At 41.1% G+C, this 17,084-nt stretch overlaps 1 protein-coding gene across 14 annotated transcripts in view; it reads left to right on the top strand.

Annotated features, from left to right (window-relative positions):
• Positions 1 to 17,084, top strand: part of Herc1 (HECT and RLD domain containing E3 ubiquitin protein ligase family member 1) — a 206,681-nt gene that overhangs the window by 181,767 nt on the left and 7,830 nt on the right. For all 14 annotated transcript variants that reach the window (XM_087199032.1, XM_087199031.1, XM_087199030.1 and 11 more), the window contains 14 exons: positions 1,321 to 1,494; positions 2,774 to 3,067; positions 4,299 to 4,364; positions 4,538 to 4,663; positions 5,402 to 5,540; positions 6,381 to 6,562; positions 7,229 to 7,384; positions 8,107 to 8,229; positions 8,667 to 8,769; positions 10,286 to 10,455; positions 11,724 to 11,862; positions 14,315 to 14,484; positions 15,565 to 15,734; positions 16,283 to 16,448. In XM_087199032.1, coding sequence (XP_087055158.1) covers positions 1,321 to 1,494; positions 2,774 to 3,067; positions 4,299 to 4,364; positions 4,538 to 4,663; positions 5,402 to 5,540; positions 6,381 to 6,562; positions 7,229 to 7,384; positions 8,107 to 8,229; positions 8,667 to 8,769; positions 10,286 to 10,455; positions 11,724 to 11,862; positions 14,315 to 14,484; positions 15,565 to 15,734; positions 16,283 to 16,448 — 2,178 coding nt within the window. The remainder of the gene's footprint in view (positions 1 to 1,320; positions 1,495 to 2,773; positions 3,068 to 4,298; positions 4,365 to 4,537; positions 4,664 to 5,401; positions 5,541 to 6,380; positions 6,563 to 7,228; positions 7,385 to 8,106; positions 8,230 to 8,666; positions 8,770 to 10,285; positions 10,456 to 11,723; positions 11,863 to 14,314; positions 14,485 to 15,564; positions 15,735 to 16,282; positions 16,449 to 17,084) is intronic.

Here is a 17,084-nt window from a genome sequence, read left to right as displayed (position 1 = left end):
GCAGCTACTTTGTGGTAGAAAGAATTAGAACCTAGGTCTCCTGATTTGTTATCCAGTACTCTTTCTACTGCCCCTTGGGCTGTGATCAAAGTGCTCAATTTTTTTTTCCTTTTTTTGTTTTTTTGAGATAGGATCTCACTATGTAGTCTAGGCTGGCCTTGAGCTTATGGCAATCCTCCTGCCTCAGCTTACAGGTGCTGGGCTTACAGCTGTGTGCCACCATGCCTGGCCAAAAGTGCCTAATTATTGAGTGATTTCATTTCCTTCAGAAGATAGAGATTTTTACTTTTTGCTGCCGTTTTTTTCTTTTTGTCTTTTTTTCCCTGCCGTCATTTTTGACATAGCACTAAACCAGTAATGACAAACCTTTTAGAACTTTCAATGATACAAACAGCCTGCTGCGGATGCATGCCATAGGTTCGCCACTACTGCACTAAACTTATCTTGAGAACTTTCTCTGAAAAAAAGGAAATATCTTGAAGACTTAACTCATTTTTGCAAAGTACATCTTGGCTTTCAAATTTAAGATTTTTAGTAAAGTACCAGCAGCCTACTGTGAAGTAATTCTATGGTATATTGTCCCCCACAGGAATATTTACCATTCTCTTAAATATTAGAGCAAATATATTACTTTGGTTTACATTTTATATGCTAAATGATGTTAAAATAAACTATCATTTTGAACATGTAGTCCGACCAGAAGTAAAATATAAAAATTATCCATTTCTAGGAATATTTTGAATAATGTCTTGTAATATTAGGAGTATTTTGTGTAATACCTGAGGCAATAGAGGCCTGTGTAAATAAACCACAGAGCCAAAGTAGAACAGTTCTGCTGCTTTTGCAAATGTGTTTCTTGATAGAGAATTTCATCTTCTTGTATCCCACGTTCATGTCAGACTTTTGAAATATACTACATACTTTGTCCTTTAAGTCCTGTGAAACAGCAAGTAATTGACATTGCTTCCTTAAAGAGAATCAGCTAAAGGCCAGGGATGTAGCTCAGTGGTTCTGCCGCCTGCCTGGCAAGTGCAAGGTCCTGAGTTCAATCCCTGGTACCAAAAAAAAAAAAGAATCAGCCAAGCCAAGGTCGTTCACAAATTTTACTATTATTTCTTTTTCACTCATTTTACTTATACAAAATTTAAAGGGGTTTGAAGTTCCATACGTACTAAAAATATAGCCTTTTGGAATATGAAATGTTAAAAAAACAAAGATGTTTAATGTAGTTTCTGAAAGGAATTTCTCAGATTGAATAATGATAGCATTCTCTTCTTTTCTTTAAACGTTTATCATGTGGCATGATTTGTTTTCAACTAGGATGTTTTGGTTGTAAATTGTACAGCAGAATGGGCTGCTGGCAATCATGTTTTAGCAACCTGTAGAACAGCCCTGAAACAACAGGGTGTGCTGGGATTGAACATGGCCCCCTGCATGAGAGCATTTCTGGAGCGGCTACCCATGATGCTTCAGGAGCAGTACTCCTATGAAAAGGTAACTCACGCACTTCTAGAAATCCACAGATGCTTGATGCTGTAGAATGTGAATTAGAGCTTTGAATTTACTCCCCAAGAGCATGAAGTCTGAGGAAAATAAGTGCAGTTATTTGGGCAAAATTAACTGAAGTCAGTTGTGCCTAAAAGAGTTGATTGGGCCGGGGATTTAGCTCAGTGGTTCCGGTGCCTGCTGCGTAAGTGCAAGGACCCGAGTTCGATCCCTGGTACCAAAAAAAAAAAAAAAAAGAGTTGATCAATAATTCCAAGCCAATTTTTATATTTACCAGTGCAAAAAAACCCATAATCCTTAAATTTATAGTATTTATATCATTTTTTTCAGATATTTTTTACTCCAGAATTTCTTAATATATTGTGCCTTAGTGTATGATTTCCCTTTTCTGACTCATGTATCCAAGTTTGTGTGGCTGTGCGTTCCAAAGTTGTGGGTGGGGGGCTACTTAGGAATGGATGTGGATATCAGAGTGTACATCCTCTCCTTTACCAGGTGATTCTTTGTGGAAAGTTTCGTAGAACAGCTAGGGCCGAACTGAGTAGGTTCATTACATACAGAATGAAGAACTGTTGAATTTAGACCTGTTGTCCAAGCAGTGATCCTAGATAGCCTGTCTCCTAGCCCTCAGTAGTTATGGGCAGAACTCTTTGTGTTTTATTTCCTTTTTTCTTTGCCAAGCTACCTTAATATAATCAGCTATTACCACACACAGTGAATTTCACCAAGGTATTTGTCCAGTTGGTCTTTTTTGAACCTTTCAGTCTCTCCCAGAGTTGCTCTGCCCTGATGCGGGAGTGCCATTTTCCTTTGATGTCTACCAGTATTCTCTTGGTAAAAGAAGAAATGTGAGAGGAGGCAGGTCTCTGGTTAAGTTGTTATGTGTCTGCCTTTTTTTTTTAATTGGGAAAAGAAAATCTATTACATGAAATGTGATACCCTGGATTGGATCCTAGAGCAGAAAAGGAGTCTTAGTGGGAAAATCAGATAAAGTTCTATGATTTAGTTAGTATTGTGCCAGCATTAGTTTCTTAGTTTTGATAAATGTGCCATGGTTGTGTAAGATATTAACATTAGAGGAAGTTGAGAAAAGAATACAGTATATGAGAATTCTTTGTACCATGTCTGTAATTCTGTAACTTTAAAATTATTTGTAAAGAAAAAGTTTTAAAATAGTAAACAAAATATGATTACAGGCTTTCAGAGCAGAGCAAGTTAATTTAGAATGTTTGACCCAGGATCCTAACATAACATTCTTTCCTTTTAGCCACATGTGGTTTGTGGTGACCAGCTCGTTCACAGCCCCTATATGCAGTGTCTGGCTTCCCTTGCTGTGGGACTTCATCTGGATCAGCTGTTGTGTAGCCCTCCAGTGCCGCCACACCACCAGAACTGCCTCCCCGATCCTGCGTTCTGGAATCCAAATGAGTGGGCCTGGTTAGAGTGTTTCTCCACGACCATCAAGGCTGCTGAAGCCCTGACCAATGGGGCCCAGTTTCCAGAGTCTTTCACAGTTCCAGATCTGGAGCCTGTTCCAGAGGATGAACTTGTATTCCTAATGGTAAATGTAACGTGGACCACTGTTACTTGTAACTGAGATTGTATCATGGAGGTTTGGCATGCTGCAGACCCTTAATAACGTTTTGCTAGCTTGCATAGCTGGCCACATGGATGTGGATAAACTGAAGTTACTTGGTAGCAGGCCTCTGTGGTGACAGAGATTTATTGTGTCAGCTGTGGAACTCTTGTAAACCTGCTGGCTCTCAGTGACACGTCCTTATTTGTATATATTTTAGCATTTTTTTCCTGGTCGTATTGTGAGATTTATGCCACATAAAGATTTTAACTTATTTGGAACTTTAATTGTGCCTCTCGTTAGGGTCAAATAAGAACATGAAAGAGCATTCAAGTCGTCATCTCTTTTTAATTGTATTTGAGAGTATCTAGCCACAGAAATGGTGATGCAGTAAAATGCTTGTGTAGATGAGTGCAGGCCAGCACTTGATCTAACGGCTCCTTTAATTAGTAAAGGTATAGACATTTGAATGTAGGTGTATAAATATAATATGAAACAGACAAATATGAATTGATGAAAATATTCTAGATACTGTATAGGTAGTATAGAGTATTTTAAAGAAATTTCCTAAACTCATTTGACTCAAATATGTCATTTTGTAGTTGTAGAAATTGATACCTAAAATGATTAAGAGACCTACCCACAGCTACACAGGGAATTGATGGGACAGTAGCTCAGGAAACATAAATGGTTAGCTTTAAATCACCATGCCTGTAGTGATAATGATAATGAAAGAGCTTATAGTAAAGGCAAGTATTAGCAATGCATAAAATCAAGTTGGAAATGATTATAAAACTGCTCTTGTCAGCAGTGGTGGTGTGTGCCTATAGTTGTAGCTATTTGGGAGACTGAGGCAGAATAATCTCTTGATCCTAGGAGACTGAGGCCAGCCTGGGCGACACAGTGCAACCCTGGCTCAAAAATAGAATAAGAAATAGAATAAACTTCCCTTGTCTGAATATTACTATGTTCTACTTTGGAAATAAGAATTTGTTGTTAGAAGACTTTGATGTTAATTAAGAACACATATGTAGCCGGGTGTGGTGGTGCATGTTGTAATCCCAGCACTGGGAAGGCTGAGGCAGGAGGATCACCATGAGTTCAAGGCCAGCCTGAACTACATAGTGAGACTCTGCCTCAAACAAACAAACAGAAAGAACAGATATGTAGATTGTTCCTTACCAGTATTGGCTCTGATGTATGCTGTGTCTTGCAGGATAACAGCAAATGGATCAATGGCATGGATGAACAAATCATGTCTTGGGCAACTTCCAGACCTGAGGTCAGTCAGATGTAGATAGTGCTGTGGTAGTTCTCAGTCAGTCTTTTAATTCTGAGTACATGTGCTTTTGCATCCCTGTGTCCAACTCAGAGGTTGGCACACACTTAGTACTCTGTAGATGCTTGTTTGAACAAAAAAAAGAGTCTAATTTTTAGTTGATTCTGGTTTCCTAGGACTGGCACCTAGGAGGTAAATGTGATGTCTTCCTGTGGGGTGCTGGTAGGCATGGACAGCTGGCAGAAGCTGGAAGAAATGTAATGGTGCCCGCTGCAGCTCCCTCATTCTCACAGGCCCAACAGGTAAAGCAAAGCATGGGGAAACTTGGAAACATACAGTTCTGATTCCTTTGCTGTTGGTAATTTATTGTGAGAAGAAGCTTGTCCATTTCACAGTCCATTTTCAGGAATCATTAAAGAAAGTCATAGTGTGTAGCTTTCAAATAAAAGCTTGCTACGTTTTTTATCAGACTTACATTTTGTTAGCAAGTTTCTAAGTTTTTCTTGCTTTCCAGGGTAATGAATTCACATCATGATGCCTTAGGCCTGTGCGGTATGCCTTTATAGAAATTGAGATATTCCTAATGTGTGATTCTCTTTTGGGGCCATAAGCTTCCTGGAGCCTTTAGCCAGACTGCTTTGACAGCATCCTTCAGGAGTCATGGCACTGTATTTCCAAACCTCTGTAGAGGCTGCAGCTTCCTCTCTTGTTCTTCCTGCCTCACCTGTCCCAGAGTGTGCACTGCTCTTGCATGTGTCCCCTTCAGTTTCTGCCTCTTTCTACCAGTCTTTAATAGCTCCCCACAACCGGCTGAAAGATACTGTGATTCTTAACTATCTCAATTACATGGCCCTCATACATGTCTTGGTTGAGTGAACAGTGTTATAGTAGTCAAGGATTATAGGAGAACCATACTTCAATCAACCTTTTCCTTTTAATTAAAATTAGATATCCTTGGTATATATTGAATCAATTCAAATGTTCACTTGCTAAAGCTAGATAATAAATGATCATATTTTAATTATGTGTTTTTGTACTAGGTCATTTGTGGTCAGAATTGTACCTTTGTCATCCAGGCCAATGGCACAGTGTTGGCTTGTGGGGAAGGAAGTTATGGCAGATTAGGACAAGGAAATTCAGATGATCTTCATGTGCTGACAGTTATTTCAGCCTTACAAGGTAAACTTGTCCTTAATTTTAAAATGGTCAGAAACTATGACTTAGCTGTAGGGATGTTTGCTCCTATTAGAACTCTTCCCACACCTTTGTCAGGTGAAATCATAGGCTTTTCACTTACATCTGAATTCTCATTTAGGCAGTGTGCAGCCTTAATTTCCATATTTTAAGTTATATTATTTTGTAAGTTATTTATAACAGCAATGCTAGAATATATGTAAATGCTAGAATATGATATGTAAATAAGTATCTTTGAGACCCACTTAAGATTGTAAACAAATTCTTTAAAGTCATGAAAGTGTAATTAGGCTACTATTAGTAGCAGTAGCAATCATGCATATATTTCTTTAAAAATAAAAATTATTTTATATGGAACTATGCAGACATGCTAAAGACTTTAAAGAGCATCTCTGACAGAGTTCTGAGAGACTTGGAGAAAGAATAGCTCTGGAGAAATCACTGCAGGAGCCCCTAGCTTGATCCCTAAATGGACTTTCACTGACAGCTAAGCCTATTTGGAGAGCACGGAAGGATTTTTAAGTACGTGTTTACCAGTGACAGCGAGTTCAGAACAGTTTTGTGAGAAGCTCTAGGTTATTTTCCTGGTGATCTGGATAGAAGACCATAACAGTAGTGATGGGAACAAGACCTGGGTTCCTATGTGTTCCTTCTGGTCCCTGATTCTGGGACTGTGCACAAGCTACTAGACCTTTTTGTGCTTCACTTTCCACAGTTGTAAAAATGGGGGTGATGGGATCTGCCTCTGGTATTTTTTGTGAAAATAGTAAGTGAGACAGCCTGTGTAAAGCATTTGTAACCCACTGGGTTTCTGCTCTGTTCCAGGCTTTGTGGTGACCCAGCTGGTGACTTCCTGTGGTTCTGATGGGCACTCGATGGCCCTGACGGAAAGTGGAGAAGTCTTTAGCTGGGGAGATGGTGACTATGGTAAACTTGGCCATGGGAACAGTGACAGGCAGCGGCGGCCACGGCAGATCGAGGCCTTACAAGGAGAAGAAGTGGTACAGGTCAGGCAGGACCTGGATAAGTTTGCCTTTGGATGTAAATGTACTACTTGTTGAAGAACATTTTTAAATGTAGGCAGCAGGAAATAATAGTAACAATACATTACACAGGCATTATACAAGATCCACTGTTTTTGGTTGTGCATTGAGCTTGTCAGATGTTTGAATGGGTTGTGGTGTTAGAATGAACTGCTTTTTCCTGAGCCAGCTGGTTGCCCAAGGGTGAGGTGCTGTTGCCCTGGGAAGAAACACCATGGAATTGAGCTGATACAGACAAAGAGAAGGCTTTACTTTCAGCCTATTGTTTTTGTTACAAAAACTGAGTCCAAATACATGTTCTAAAAACCAGTGATCTAATCTAAAATAATTCTTTGAGTTTACAAAGAATTTCCCCATTCATTATCTCCTATAGTTAAGATCAACTGTACCCATCTGAAGAGAAGCAGCAGTTGTTCCAGTTTCTGTTGTTTATTTGCTTGGTTTTCCTGAAGCTAGTGAGATAGATCAGACTTGGGGGTCCAGAAAACCACTCAGGCAGATAGAATATACTGGTCTTGAAAATCCTGACTTCTCAGTTAAGTTTATTGCTGTATTAATAACCAAAAGTCACTGGTTTATTTCTTAGTATCCTCTCCCCTTAAAAACCTTTTCTCTCTGGTTCTATCCTAGATGTCTTGTGGCTTTAAGCACTCAGCAGTAGTAACTTCAGATGGCAAACTTTTTACCTTTGGGAATGGTGACTATGGACGCCTGGGTCTTGGAAACACTTCTAACAAAAAACTTCCAGAGAGAGTGACTGCCCTGGAAGGATATCAGATTGGACAGGCATGGAATAAGTCATACAGTGTTCTAGCTGATCATACTTTTTTTTCTCTTCTGTGTGTACTTAGATACTGTTCTTTAGATAGACCAGGATCACCAGTCATATAACGTGTACATTTTGTTTGGTCTAACTGATAAGTTTATGTGGCTTTTTCACAATGTGAAAATATACATTTTGTGTCAGTTTGTTTGGTTTATATGACAGTTGATGCCCTAATTTCAGGATGTGAATATTTTAAAAATATCTTCCGTAAAGTACTAATACAACTTGCTGTAAAACCTTTAAGCAGTACAGATTTTTGTGGTTCCTGTCTGCCAGCCTCGAGTTGAATTGCTGAACTGCAGACTCATTAATAGCTACTGCTCTGAAGCAATGGTTTTGAGAGTGTCTTAACAATGGGGTCAGATATGTTCATCTTTCCCTGTATCATTCCTTAGACACTCTCTGCTGTGATTGAGTATTTTTGAGTAAATGTACTTTTTCCCCTATCTTTTATACTCTTTGATTCTTAATTAGCCACAAATATTTAAAGAATTTCACTTTGAAAAATTATTTGTAGACAGAAGATGACCATTTTGTTTAATATTTGAAGTGGGCTCTGAAAATGAAAGTCTTTGGATACATATTCAAGTTTTTCAATGAAGTGGAGAAAAAGGGTCTCAGGAACAGGGTGATGTTTTGGGCCTTGTGCTTTGCCTTACTGAACACCCTGTGGTTACTCCAGGTGGCCTGTGGCTTAAACCACACTTTGGCGGTATCAACAGATGGCTCCATGGTATGGGCTTTTGGAGATGGAGACTATGGAAAACTAGGCTTAGGAAATTCCACTGCGAAATCCTCTCCTCAGGTCAGTTATTGCCTTTAATCTAGGTTTTCAGACAATAACAAGTAGTTTTCATCTATGTCATTGCCTCTTTCTAGTTGGAAATAATTTACCTTTAATATTTTGGTGATTCATAATGAAGTTTCAAGCTTCTGTTGCTTATTCTTGAATGTGCAGCATTCTAGATCTTGATTTTAAATACAATATTAATAGTTAAACTGGATGTGAAAATTCTGCAAGGAAAGGCTCTGCCTCTGTAGGTGGGCCAAGCACTGCAGGTCTACATACCATTAAAGAAGAAATAGAGGCCAGGGATTTAGCTCAGTGGTTCCTGTGCCTGCCTCGAAAGCACAAGGTCCCAAGTTTGATCCCCGGTACCAAAAAATTAAAAAAAAAAAAAAAAAAAAAAAGTTTTTTTTCTTCTCGTTTTCAAAGCGTCTACCTTACACTTTTATTTGCAGAAAGTTGATGTCCTTTGTGGAATTGGAATAAAAAAGGTTGCTTGTGGAACTCAGTTTTCGGTTGCTTTGACCAAGGATGGTCACGTGTATACTTTTGGTCAAGGTAAGGTGTTTTTTAGCTCACATTGCTTTTTTCATGTATACATGCATTATGGAAATATTTGCCTACAAGTTGTCTAAAAAAGTGCCCTGAATCAAGTAATTTTTATTCTGTGTAGTGAACAGCTACCATGTCCCTCATTTGCTCTCTGCTTTCCACTCTTGTTTCATGAACTTTAAGGACATTAAAGCTCCTCATGCTAGTGTCTTCCCTTGTGCTTGAACAAGTCCTTGCCAGAGTCTTGCTCTCCTCCTTTCTGCACTCTGTTATGTGGCCCCAAATACTGCCTTGGCTACCAGTGCTCCTCTGTGCCTGCCTCATTCCCCATCCGTTCCAGGGGCTGGGGGTGCAGATGTTCACCCCTGGAGGGATTCCCAGGCATTCAAATGTCAGATCCTGAATAGGCTCACAGCCAACCAGTTTTAGGAGGTCTCTTTAATAATAAATTCACTTTCCTAAGTGGAACTTTTTAAGTTTTAGTGATTGAGGGGTGTGTGAGGCAGGTATGAGGAAGAGAAAGAAATTGTGACTGAAATTTCTAGCCTTGGAAGAACCTTGGTTCCACTGATTGAGGAGCTAGTTTATAGGGAAGAGGATTAAAGAGCTTAGTTTTAGTCTTGTAAGATAGGGCCTTCTGCCCTTGATAAATGTAGGAAAATGTCCAGAGGGCCATTGAGAATTTAGATCTGGAACTCCAGAGAGATTGGCTATAGAGCTTTAGGCTTGGAACGTTAGTTTCATAATGGTAGTAGTTAAAGCCCTTGCTAATAAGATCTAAGAAACCTGAAGAGAGTGTAGAACAAAAAGAAAGTAACACTCTGGGGGATGTGAGTGAAGGGCAGGTGAGTACAGGATGAGGCCTTGGGAAAGCTGGCTTTGAAAGGAGCTAGTGAGTCAGGGTAGCATGGAGCCTCTGAGGAGCAGCGGGAGCTCAGGCCGCATTATCAGAAGTTTACACGGACCTCCATGGGCTGGAGCCTGAGAAGCAGCCACACAGTAGGCATTCAGGAGCCAGCTCGTGGCTTTGAGGGTACATTTTCAGTGCAGTGGCCACAAGCAAGTCTGACTGCAGAAGGTGGCCATGACAAATAAGTTTAGAGGACGTTAAGCAGCAGGCCTGACCACTTTCTAAAAATCTGGCAAGATAAAGAGAAAAGTTGGATAGAAATTTCAGAAAAAGACAAATTGAGTGGCATCTTTATTTAGAATACAAGCAACTTCAGAGCCTTTTTGAACTATATGCTAGTTCTTTTAAATATGATACTAAGGAGTCTTTTAGTTTGAAATAAGCTGCTGGCTTTAGATTTAATTCTTTACTTTTATGAAGGAGTCTGACATTTTATAAAGAAACAGCTTCCAGCTCTTTTTTTTTACAACCTGGTGTACCTTGTTAGATAGCCACGTTTGCCCCAGTGAGTTATATACTGTGTCATTGTGGTTCCACTATAAAAAGTTAAATGAGTCAGAAACATAAAAGGACTGTGGTGTGCCATCCATAATACATTTGCCATTTTTTCAGATCGCTTGATTGGCCTTCCTGAGGGGCGTGCCCGCAATCACAATCGGCCGCAGCAAGTCCCTGTCCTAGCTGGAGTGGTCATTGAAGATGTGGCAGTTGGAGCTGAGCACACACTTGCTTTAGCATCAACTGGAGATGTGTATGCCTGGGGGAGCAATTCAGAAGGGCAAGTAAGTATCTCTCCTGGTGCTCTCTCATATTTTAGAAATCTGACAGTGTTCCCCCTGTGGGACAAGGATAAGCCAGGACATCCCTAATATCTACTACAGTGTTCCAGGCATTTCACTTTGCCATATGACTGATTTTTTTGTGAGTCCAGTCATGCATCTGCCTCTCAATTAGTCAAGGAAGTATTATACCATGGTTTAAAAAAAAGATCTGGCAGTGTAGCAGAGTGATAAGGGGATCAACTGGGTATGTGTGTGTGTGTCTACACACACATGGGACAAGTGTCTGGCACATAGTATACCACACTAAGTATTCGCTACCTGTTGTCATCATTATCATCGCTATAGTAATATATGAGATTAGAGCCTGAATATCAGCTGATCAGGATAAAGCAAAGAATCAAACAGTAATACCTTTGTATCTTACAATATAACCATGTATAAAGTATATTTGTGCTTGTGCAGGAAATCTTGTCACCCTCATTACTCAAAGGAGTAAATTAAGCCTCTGAGAAAATAAGACTCAAGGTTAATATGTTCAGGAATAGGCTTTGGTGGGAGATGCCAAGCTGCCTGTGGCAACAGTAGCTTTTACTCCACATGCAGAGATCCCCCCGCCCCCATAAGTCCTCTCTGGATCTGGTTGCCCTTCAAGCCAGGGACCCGAAAGTTCCAGGTCTAGAATTATTTGTAGTAGCCTCAGGATTATTCGTAGTTGGCTCTTGTGGTCTTCTCATCACTACATTAACAGACAAGGTCGCTGCTCATGTTTGTGGTTGCAGATTGCCTTAATGAGAGGAGAGTTCATGTTGAAGACACCTTTGGAAATTCCCTGGCTAGACCTCAGCATGAGCCTCCCTACTGATGCTGAGCTGCTTAGCCACTGAAATGCTGGTGTCTCAGTCAGACTCTAAGAACAGAGATCTGGAGATCCATGGATGTTTTTATGTGTTTATTCTTACACAGAAGCCAATGTGTTTTAAGTAAAAGCTCTGCAGATCATTCTGTTACTTTTTAACTTTCCAAGAACTCATTCTCTTTCCAAACTAGAACCCAAGGATGCATTTGGTTGTTGAGACTAATCTGCAGGATCTGGAATGGCCGTGTTGCAGCTTAGTTTTTAAGAGACAGTCTGAGCTGTGAGAACCATTATGATTGAGAAAAATCAGAATTTATTTTGTTATTGATGCTGTTGCTTGGTGCAGATTGAATTGTCATCACCTCTTCTCTTCCTCTAATTATGTATCTGCATGTTCGTCATTTATTCTCAGCTTGGCCTAGGCCACACCAATCATGTTCGAGAACCAACCCTGGTAACAGTTCTGCAAGGGAAGAACATTCGGCAGATCTCAGCCGGCCGTTGCCACAGCGCCGCATGGACAGCGCCACCTGTCCCACCCAGAGCACCTGGTGAGGGCCCAAGTGTCCATTCTCCTGCAGCTGCTCTTTCAGCAAAATGCCACTGCACTGTCTGCTTTCTAGACCAGCCTCTGTTGGAAACACCATGCTTTCCTACCCCTACACTGTAATTACTCCACGCTAGGCAATTCTCCTGCTGACTTGGGATGAAGCAGTCCTGCTCTGCAGTCCCAAGAGAAGAAAACATATCACTTAGGCAAGCAAAACTTGATGATTTTAGAGCAGCAAGTATGTATGTCATATATACATGACAAATAGCTTCCTAAGGCTTACAAAGATTAAAAGCCCTTAAGTAGTATATGCTGGTGCACACTTACAAACCCAGCTACTCAGAAGCCTGAGGCAGGAGGATCACATTCCAGGCCAGCCTGGGCTTCTTAGCTGAGGATCCTGTCTCAGAAAGAGTTGGAGGTGTATCTCAGCACTCTTGAGTTCAATCCCCAGTCCCCTCCTCCCAATAGCAAAAGAAGACAGAAAAAAAGATTAAAAGCCCTGAGACCATTTGCCACCTTCCTCAACCCAGAGAAATATTTGAAGCATTGGTTCAGCAAGTTCACTTGGTATCATTTTACTCCAGTGTATGGTAGGACTATTGTCCCTAGCTTTTTGTTACTTGTTTTACTTTTAATTTATTATTAAATCCTTGCAGAATACTAAAAGACTTAAAGAAAAATATAATGCATTCTTGTACACTAAACAGCCAGCAGTGGACACTCTGATTGAACCCATCTTCCATGTCCACAAATGTAGCCATCACCTTGGTGGTGGCATTTATCATTCTGAGGCAGTTCTTCATGTTCCCACTGTTTCTTATCCTGGCCCTCCATCCCTTGTGCTGTCTCCAGGGGTCTTAGACACGGACCTCCTGAAGCAGCTCTGAGCCTCAGAGCTCAGCATTCTCTTTCCGTTTTCTAACCTCTCTTGTATTGGTCAGCTTTCAATTGCTGGGACAAAATACCTGACACCTTAATGTAGAGGAAGAGAAGTTTACTTAGGCTCACAGTTTCAGTCCTTGGTCATCTGGCTCCCAGGCCGAAACCTGGCAGAAGGGAGCTCCTCAGCTCCTGGCATCTGGGAAGCACAGAGCAAGGGGAGCGCCTGAGAGGAAGGAGCCAGGGTGCAGATGTAGTCCCCAAGGCCATGCCCCATGACCCACCCAGACACCCCTAGAAGTGTGTTTTCCTCATTTCCTAGGCGTCTCTCAATCCAGTCAAGTTGGCAATCAAGATTTAACCATCACATCCCTACTTCTTAGCCATAGAGTCTTAGGGAACACTTCCCATGGAGGTGGTTTTGTTTTAACTGCTGTAAGAAAGACAGGTAGGACTGACCGCCACGTAGATTCCAAACAGCAGGTGAATCCTAGTTAGCAGAACCCAGCATGAGCAGTGCTACCTCTGCTCTGACAGTTTCAGGTACTCAAGGCCTTCAGCTTCCAGGGGGATTTCACTTCCACTTGAGGAATATGCCAGTGAAAGGCTCAGACTCTGGGACAGCACTGCAGGGACTAAATCCTGGTTCCTGCATATGGGATATGCATGGCCTTGAGACTGTTTTCTCATGTGTAAACTGAGAGTAATAGTAATGGCACCTATTGTGAAGAGCTATAAGAATAAATGAAACAATTCATAAAAATTCTTGGAATAGTGCCAGGCACATAGACATACTCAACAAATGTTGACTTTATTAAAAGGAGTACTAATACCCCTAGGGATTGAGCTGTATGAAACTTAATATTGTATACAGCAAATTACAGAAGTTGGATCTTTCTAGTCCTTTGTGCATTTTCTAAGTGTGTGGTTATGAATGCAGTCCTTGTAGTCTTTGCAGTAAGAAGCCTTCTTGAATCCTGTAGCCTGTGTTTCATTCTGTCATGGCCACTTTCTGTCAGATCCCCAGTGAGTATGAGAGGCATCTCTGTCAAGGTGCCCATTTCTGTTTTTCAGAACTCCCTTCCTGGTCTTCACTTGCACCTTCCCCTTTTTTTTTTTTTTTTGTACCGGGGATTGAACTCAGGACCTTGGACTTATGAGGCAAGTGGCACCACCGAGCTAAATCCCCAGCCCTGCACCTTGCATTATTATGAAGTAACAATTATTGATTATGAAAGAAAGAATTTGGGTTCCTCCTTTCCTTTTCCTCCCTTCCAACTAAAAGTCTTGAAGGAGAAAAAACCAGATTTCCATGATGATAAAATTTTTTTTTAAAGTTTAAAACATCCAACATAAATGCGTCAAAAAACTGAGATGATTTGATGACTAAAGGAATAGGTTACATATATGAAAAAGCAAATATAGCAAAATATTAGTTATAGAATTTAGGTGGTGGGAATGGGTGTCCATTGCATAATTATCTCAAGTTCTACAGATGTTTGAAATTTTCCAAAATAATGAAAGTGAAAGCAATGCATTTCCTTCACACCTGTGCATTTGTTTTTGGGCAGGTGTGTCAGTGCCCCTGCAGCTGGGCCTGCCTGATGCGGTACCCCCCCAGTATGGGGCACTGAGAGAGGTGAGCATCCACACCGTGCGGGCCCGACTCCGCCTGCTCTACCACTTCTCCGACCTCATGTACTCGTCCTGGAGGTTACTGAACCTCAGCCCCAACAACCAGGTAACACGCTGGATTGGTAAGCCACGCCCGTGGTGTGCTTGTCAGCTCCCAGGGCCTTTCTCTCAGCCTTTGGAAAATTCTATTGTGGCTAATAGTTCCTTTAGTCTTTGACCTGAGAGAAACAGAAAGGACAGCGATTCTAGTCCCATTTTAGTGTAGGGACAGTCCAGATATTAATAATCGTGTTGCTGCAACGTAGCTTTCCTTTTGTGTTTTGATTTGTCCAAAACTTGAGGAAATATGAATGGCTAAGCATACCGTGTATTAGCTACAGCGTCTAGTACAGTATTAAAGCTTAAGTACATACAGCTAATAGGGTCAAGGTTGTTAATAAATCAGTCTTGAGAAATTTGGCAGACTACTTTCTCCTTACAAATGAGCATTCTGGGTGGTATGGAGGGGAGATGGGAGAAATAAAGTATTTGCTTACTATTTATTTGGGTGGTTTGCCTGAATTTATACAGCGTTCCAGTAATTTGGAAAGTAAATAAGTTTTCTTAAATTGGTTTAATATGTAGGCACATCTACCAAAATGTGTATCACTTTGTAAAACTGTTGGTCTGCAACCTTTGCATAGCCAGTGATGAATGGACAGATTTGACAAGTTGCTATTAGAAGGAGATAATCAGCCAGGCAGCAGAATACTGTGTAGCACTAAACCAAGGATTGGCAAACTGTAATTAGGTGGAGATATTTTATGACACAAAGTGAGAAAAGCAGCTGAAATTATATAAACAGTATGATCTCAACTATGTGAAAAGTATGCATGTATGCACATACAGAGAAAGTGGAAGGAAAGAGTCATTGGGCTGTCTCTAGATGGGAGGCTAATGATGATTTCATTTCTGTGTATGTTTCTGTGCTTTGCTGTATTTTATAAGTTTTTAAAAATTGGTAGTCATTTATTTTATCGAAAGATATTTTGAAAAAGTTATTAGTAATAGTAATGAGTAATAGTCACCAACACCCAGATTTATGTTTTTAAACTGTACTTGAAAAAGAATTTGTGTTGTAAAAATGACAAGTGTTTTTTTAAGCCTTACATTATACTACTTTTGATGACCTTACCTTGTGTTACAGAACAGCACATCTCATTATAATGCTGGGACATGGGGCATTGTGCAGGGACAGCTGCGGCCTTTGTTAGCTCCAAGAGTCTACACTCTGCCAATGGTGCGCTCCATAGGAAAAACCATGGTTCAAGGCAAAAACTATGGACCTCAAATTACTGTAAAAAGAATATCAACCAGGTTGGCTTTGTGTGTGTGTGTGTGTGTGTGTGTGTGTGTGTGTGTGTGTGTGTGTATTTCACTGCCCAGCTGGAATTTTTGAGATTAATGTTACTACTAGTTCATCTCTGTGAGCCTTAGATTCCTTGCTTAGCAGTACAGTGGTACCTTGGTTCATGAACTGAATTCGTTCCACAGTTCTGGAAAAGATGGCCATGTTCATGTTGGCGCAGGAAAAATGGCCGCAATCATGTTAGTCACCTGATGCAGAGTTCCCAAACAAAAACAAAATTTTGCCAAACACTTCTGTTTGGAAACCAAATTGTTCACAAACAGAAGCATTTGTGAACTGAGGTGCCACTGTACTTACCTTAGTACCTGGCAGGGGCCGGGGATGGGGGGCAGAAGCGAGATGTCACAGTGGATACAACACAGAGTTGGGCACTTTTCAAAGTGGCATTTTGTTCATGAAGTCACTGATGGGAAGATACAATCAGGGACCTTTGTGGTGATTTGGGGAAGTTGATGAGTTGGTTTTCATTCCCTTCTCTGATTTTTTTTTTCCTAAGAGGACGGAAGTGTAAGCCCATCTTTGTTCAGATAGCAAGACAAGTGGTTAAGCTGAACGCATCAGACCTCCGTCTGCCCTCCCGAGCGTGGAAGGTTAAGCTGGTCGGGGAGGGGGCTGATGACGCTGGAGGAGTGTTTGATGACACCATCACAGAGATGTGCCAGGTATGTTCATGCACCCTGCACAGTCGCCTGCGCAGAGATCCTGGTACTGTTTCCTGGTACTGCTCCTTCAGGTGTGCCTTCATCAATGCAGTGAGGTGCATTTGTGAGCCTCATATACAGTCTTAATGTTAGTGCCGCCTAGGTGGATGATAACGAGGTCTCAGGGAGTGTTTTGTGAAGACAACTTATCACATAGTATCAGCACTCTGCCCTCTACCAGTGACTCACCATCTGTCATGCTGTCGGTCATACTGGCAGAGGAAGCACAGTGACACATAAATACATTCACGTAGCAAACAAATCCAGGACCACCCATGTGCTCTGATTTATTCTGTGCTTTTAGAACAAACTGCCAGGCCCAGAGGAATTAGAAAAATATCAGTTGAGAGTTTAGATCATGTCTGATTTTAAGAGGCACACTGGCAGCTGTGCTTTCAGATCAGCTGTGTCCCTTCCAGCTTTGCCTAATATCAGGATTGTTCTGTAACCCTGTGACTAGAATGATGCTTGGCTGTCATGTGTTGCATCTGTTTGAAACTTCCCCACCTCCTGTTCCCAGCTTCCCCAACTCTTGTTGGAGGGACTTTCTCACCCTGCTGCTTCTCACTGCAGGAGATTTTCCACAAAAGTTACTAC

Source organism: Heterocephalus glaber, unplaced genomic scaffold, assembly GCF_053883595.1.
Source record: "Heterocephalus glaber isolate CG9 unplaced genomic scaffold, H.glaber_assembly_v1.0 deba00001689, whole genome shotgun sequence".
Lineage (NCBI taxonomy): Eukaryota > Metazoa > Chordata > Mammalia > Rodentia > Bathyergidae > Heterocephalus > Heterocephalus glaber.
This window is presented reverse-complemented; position numbering and strand designations above follow the sequence as displayed.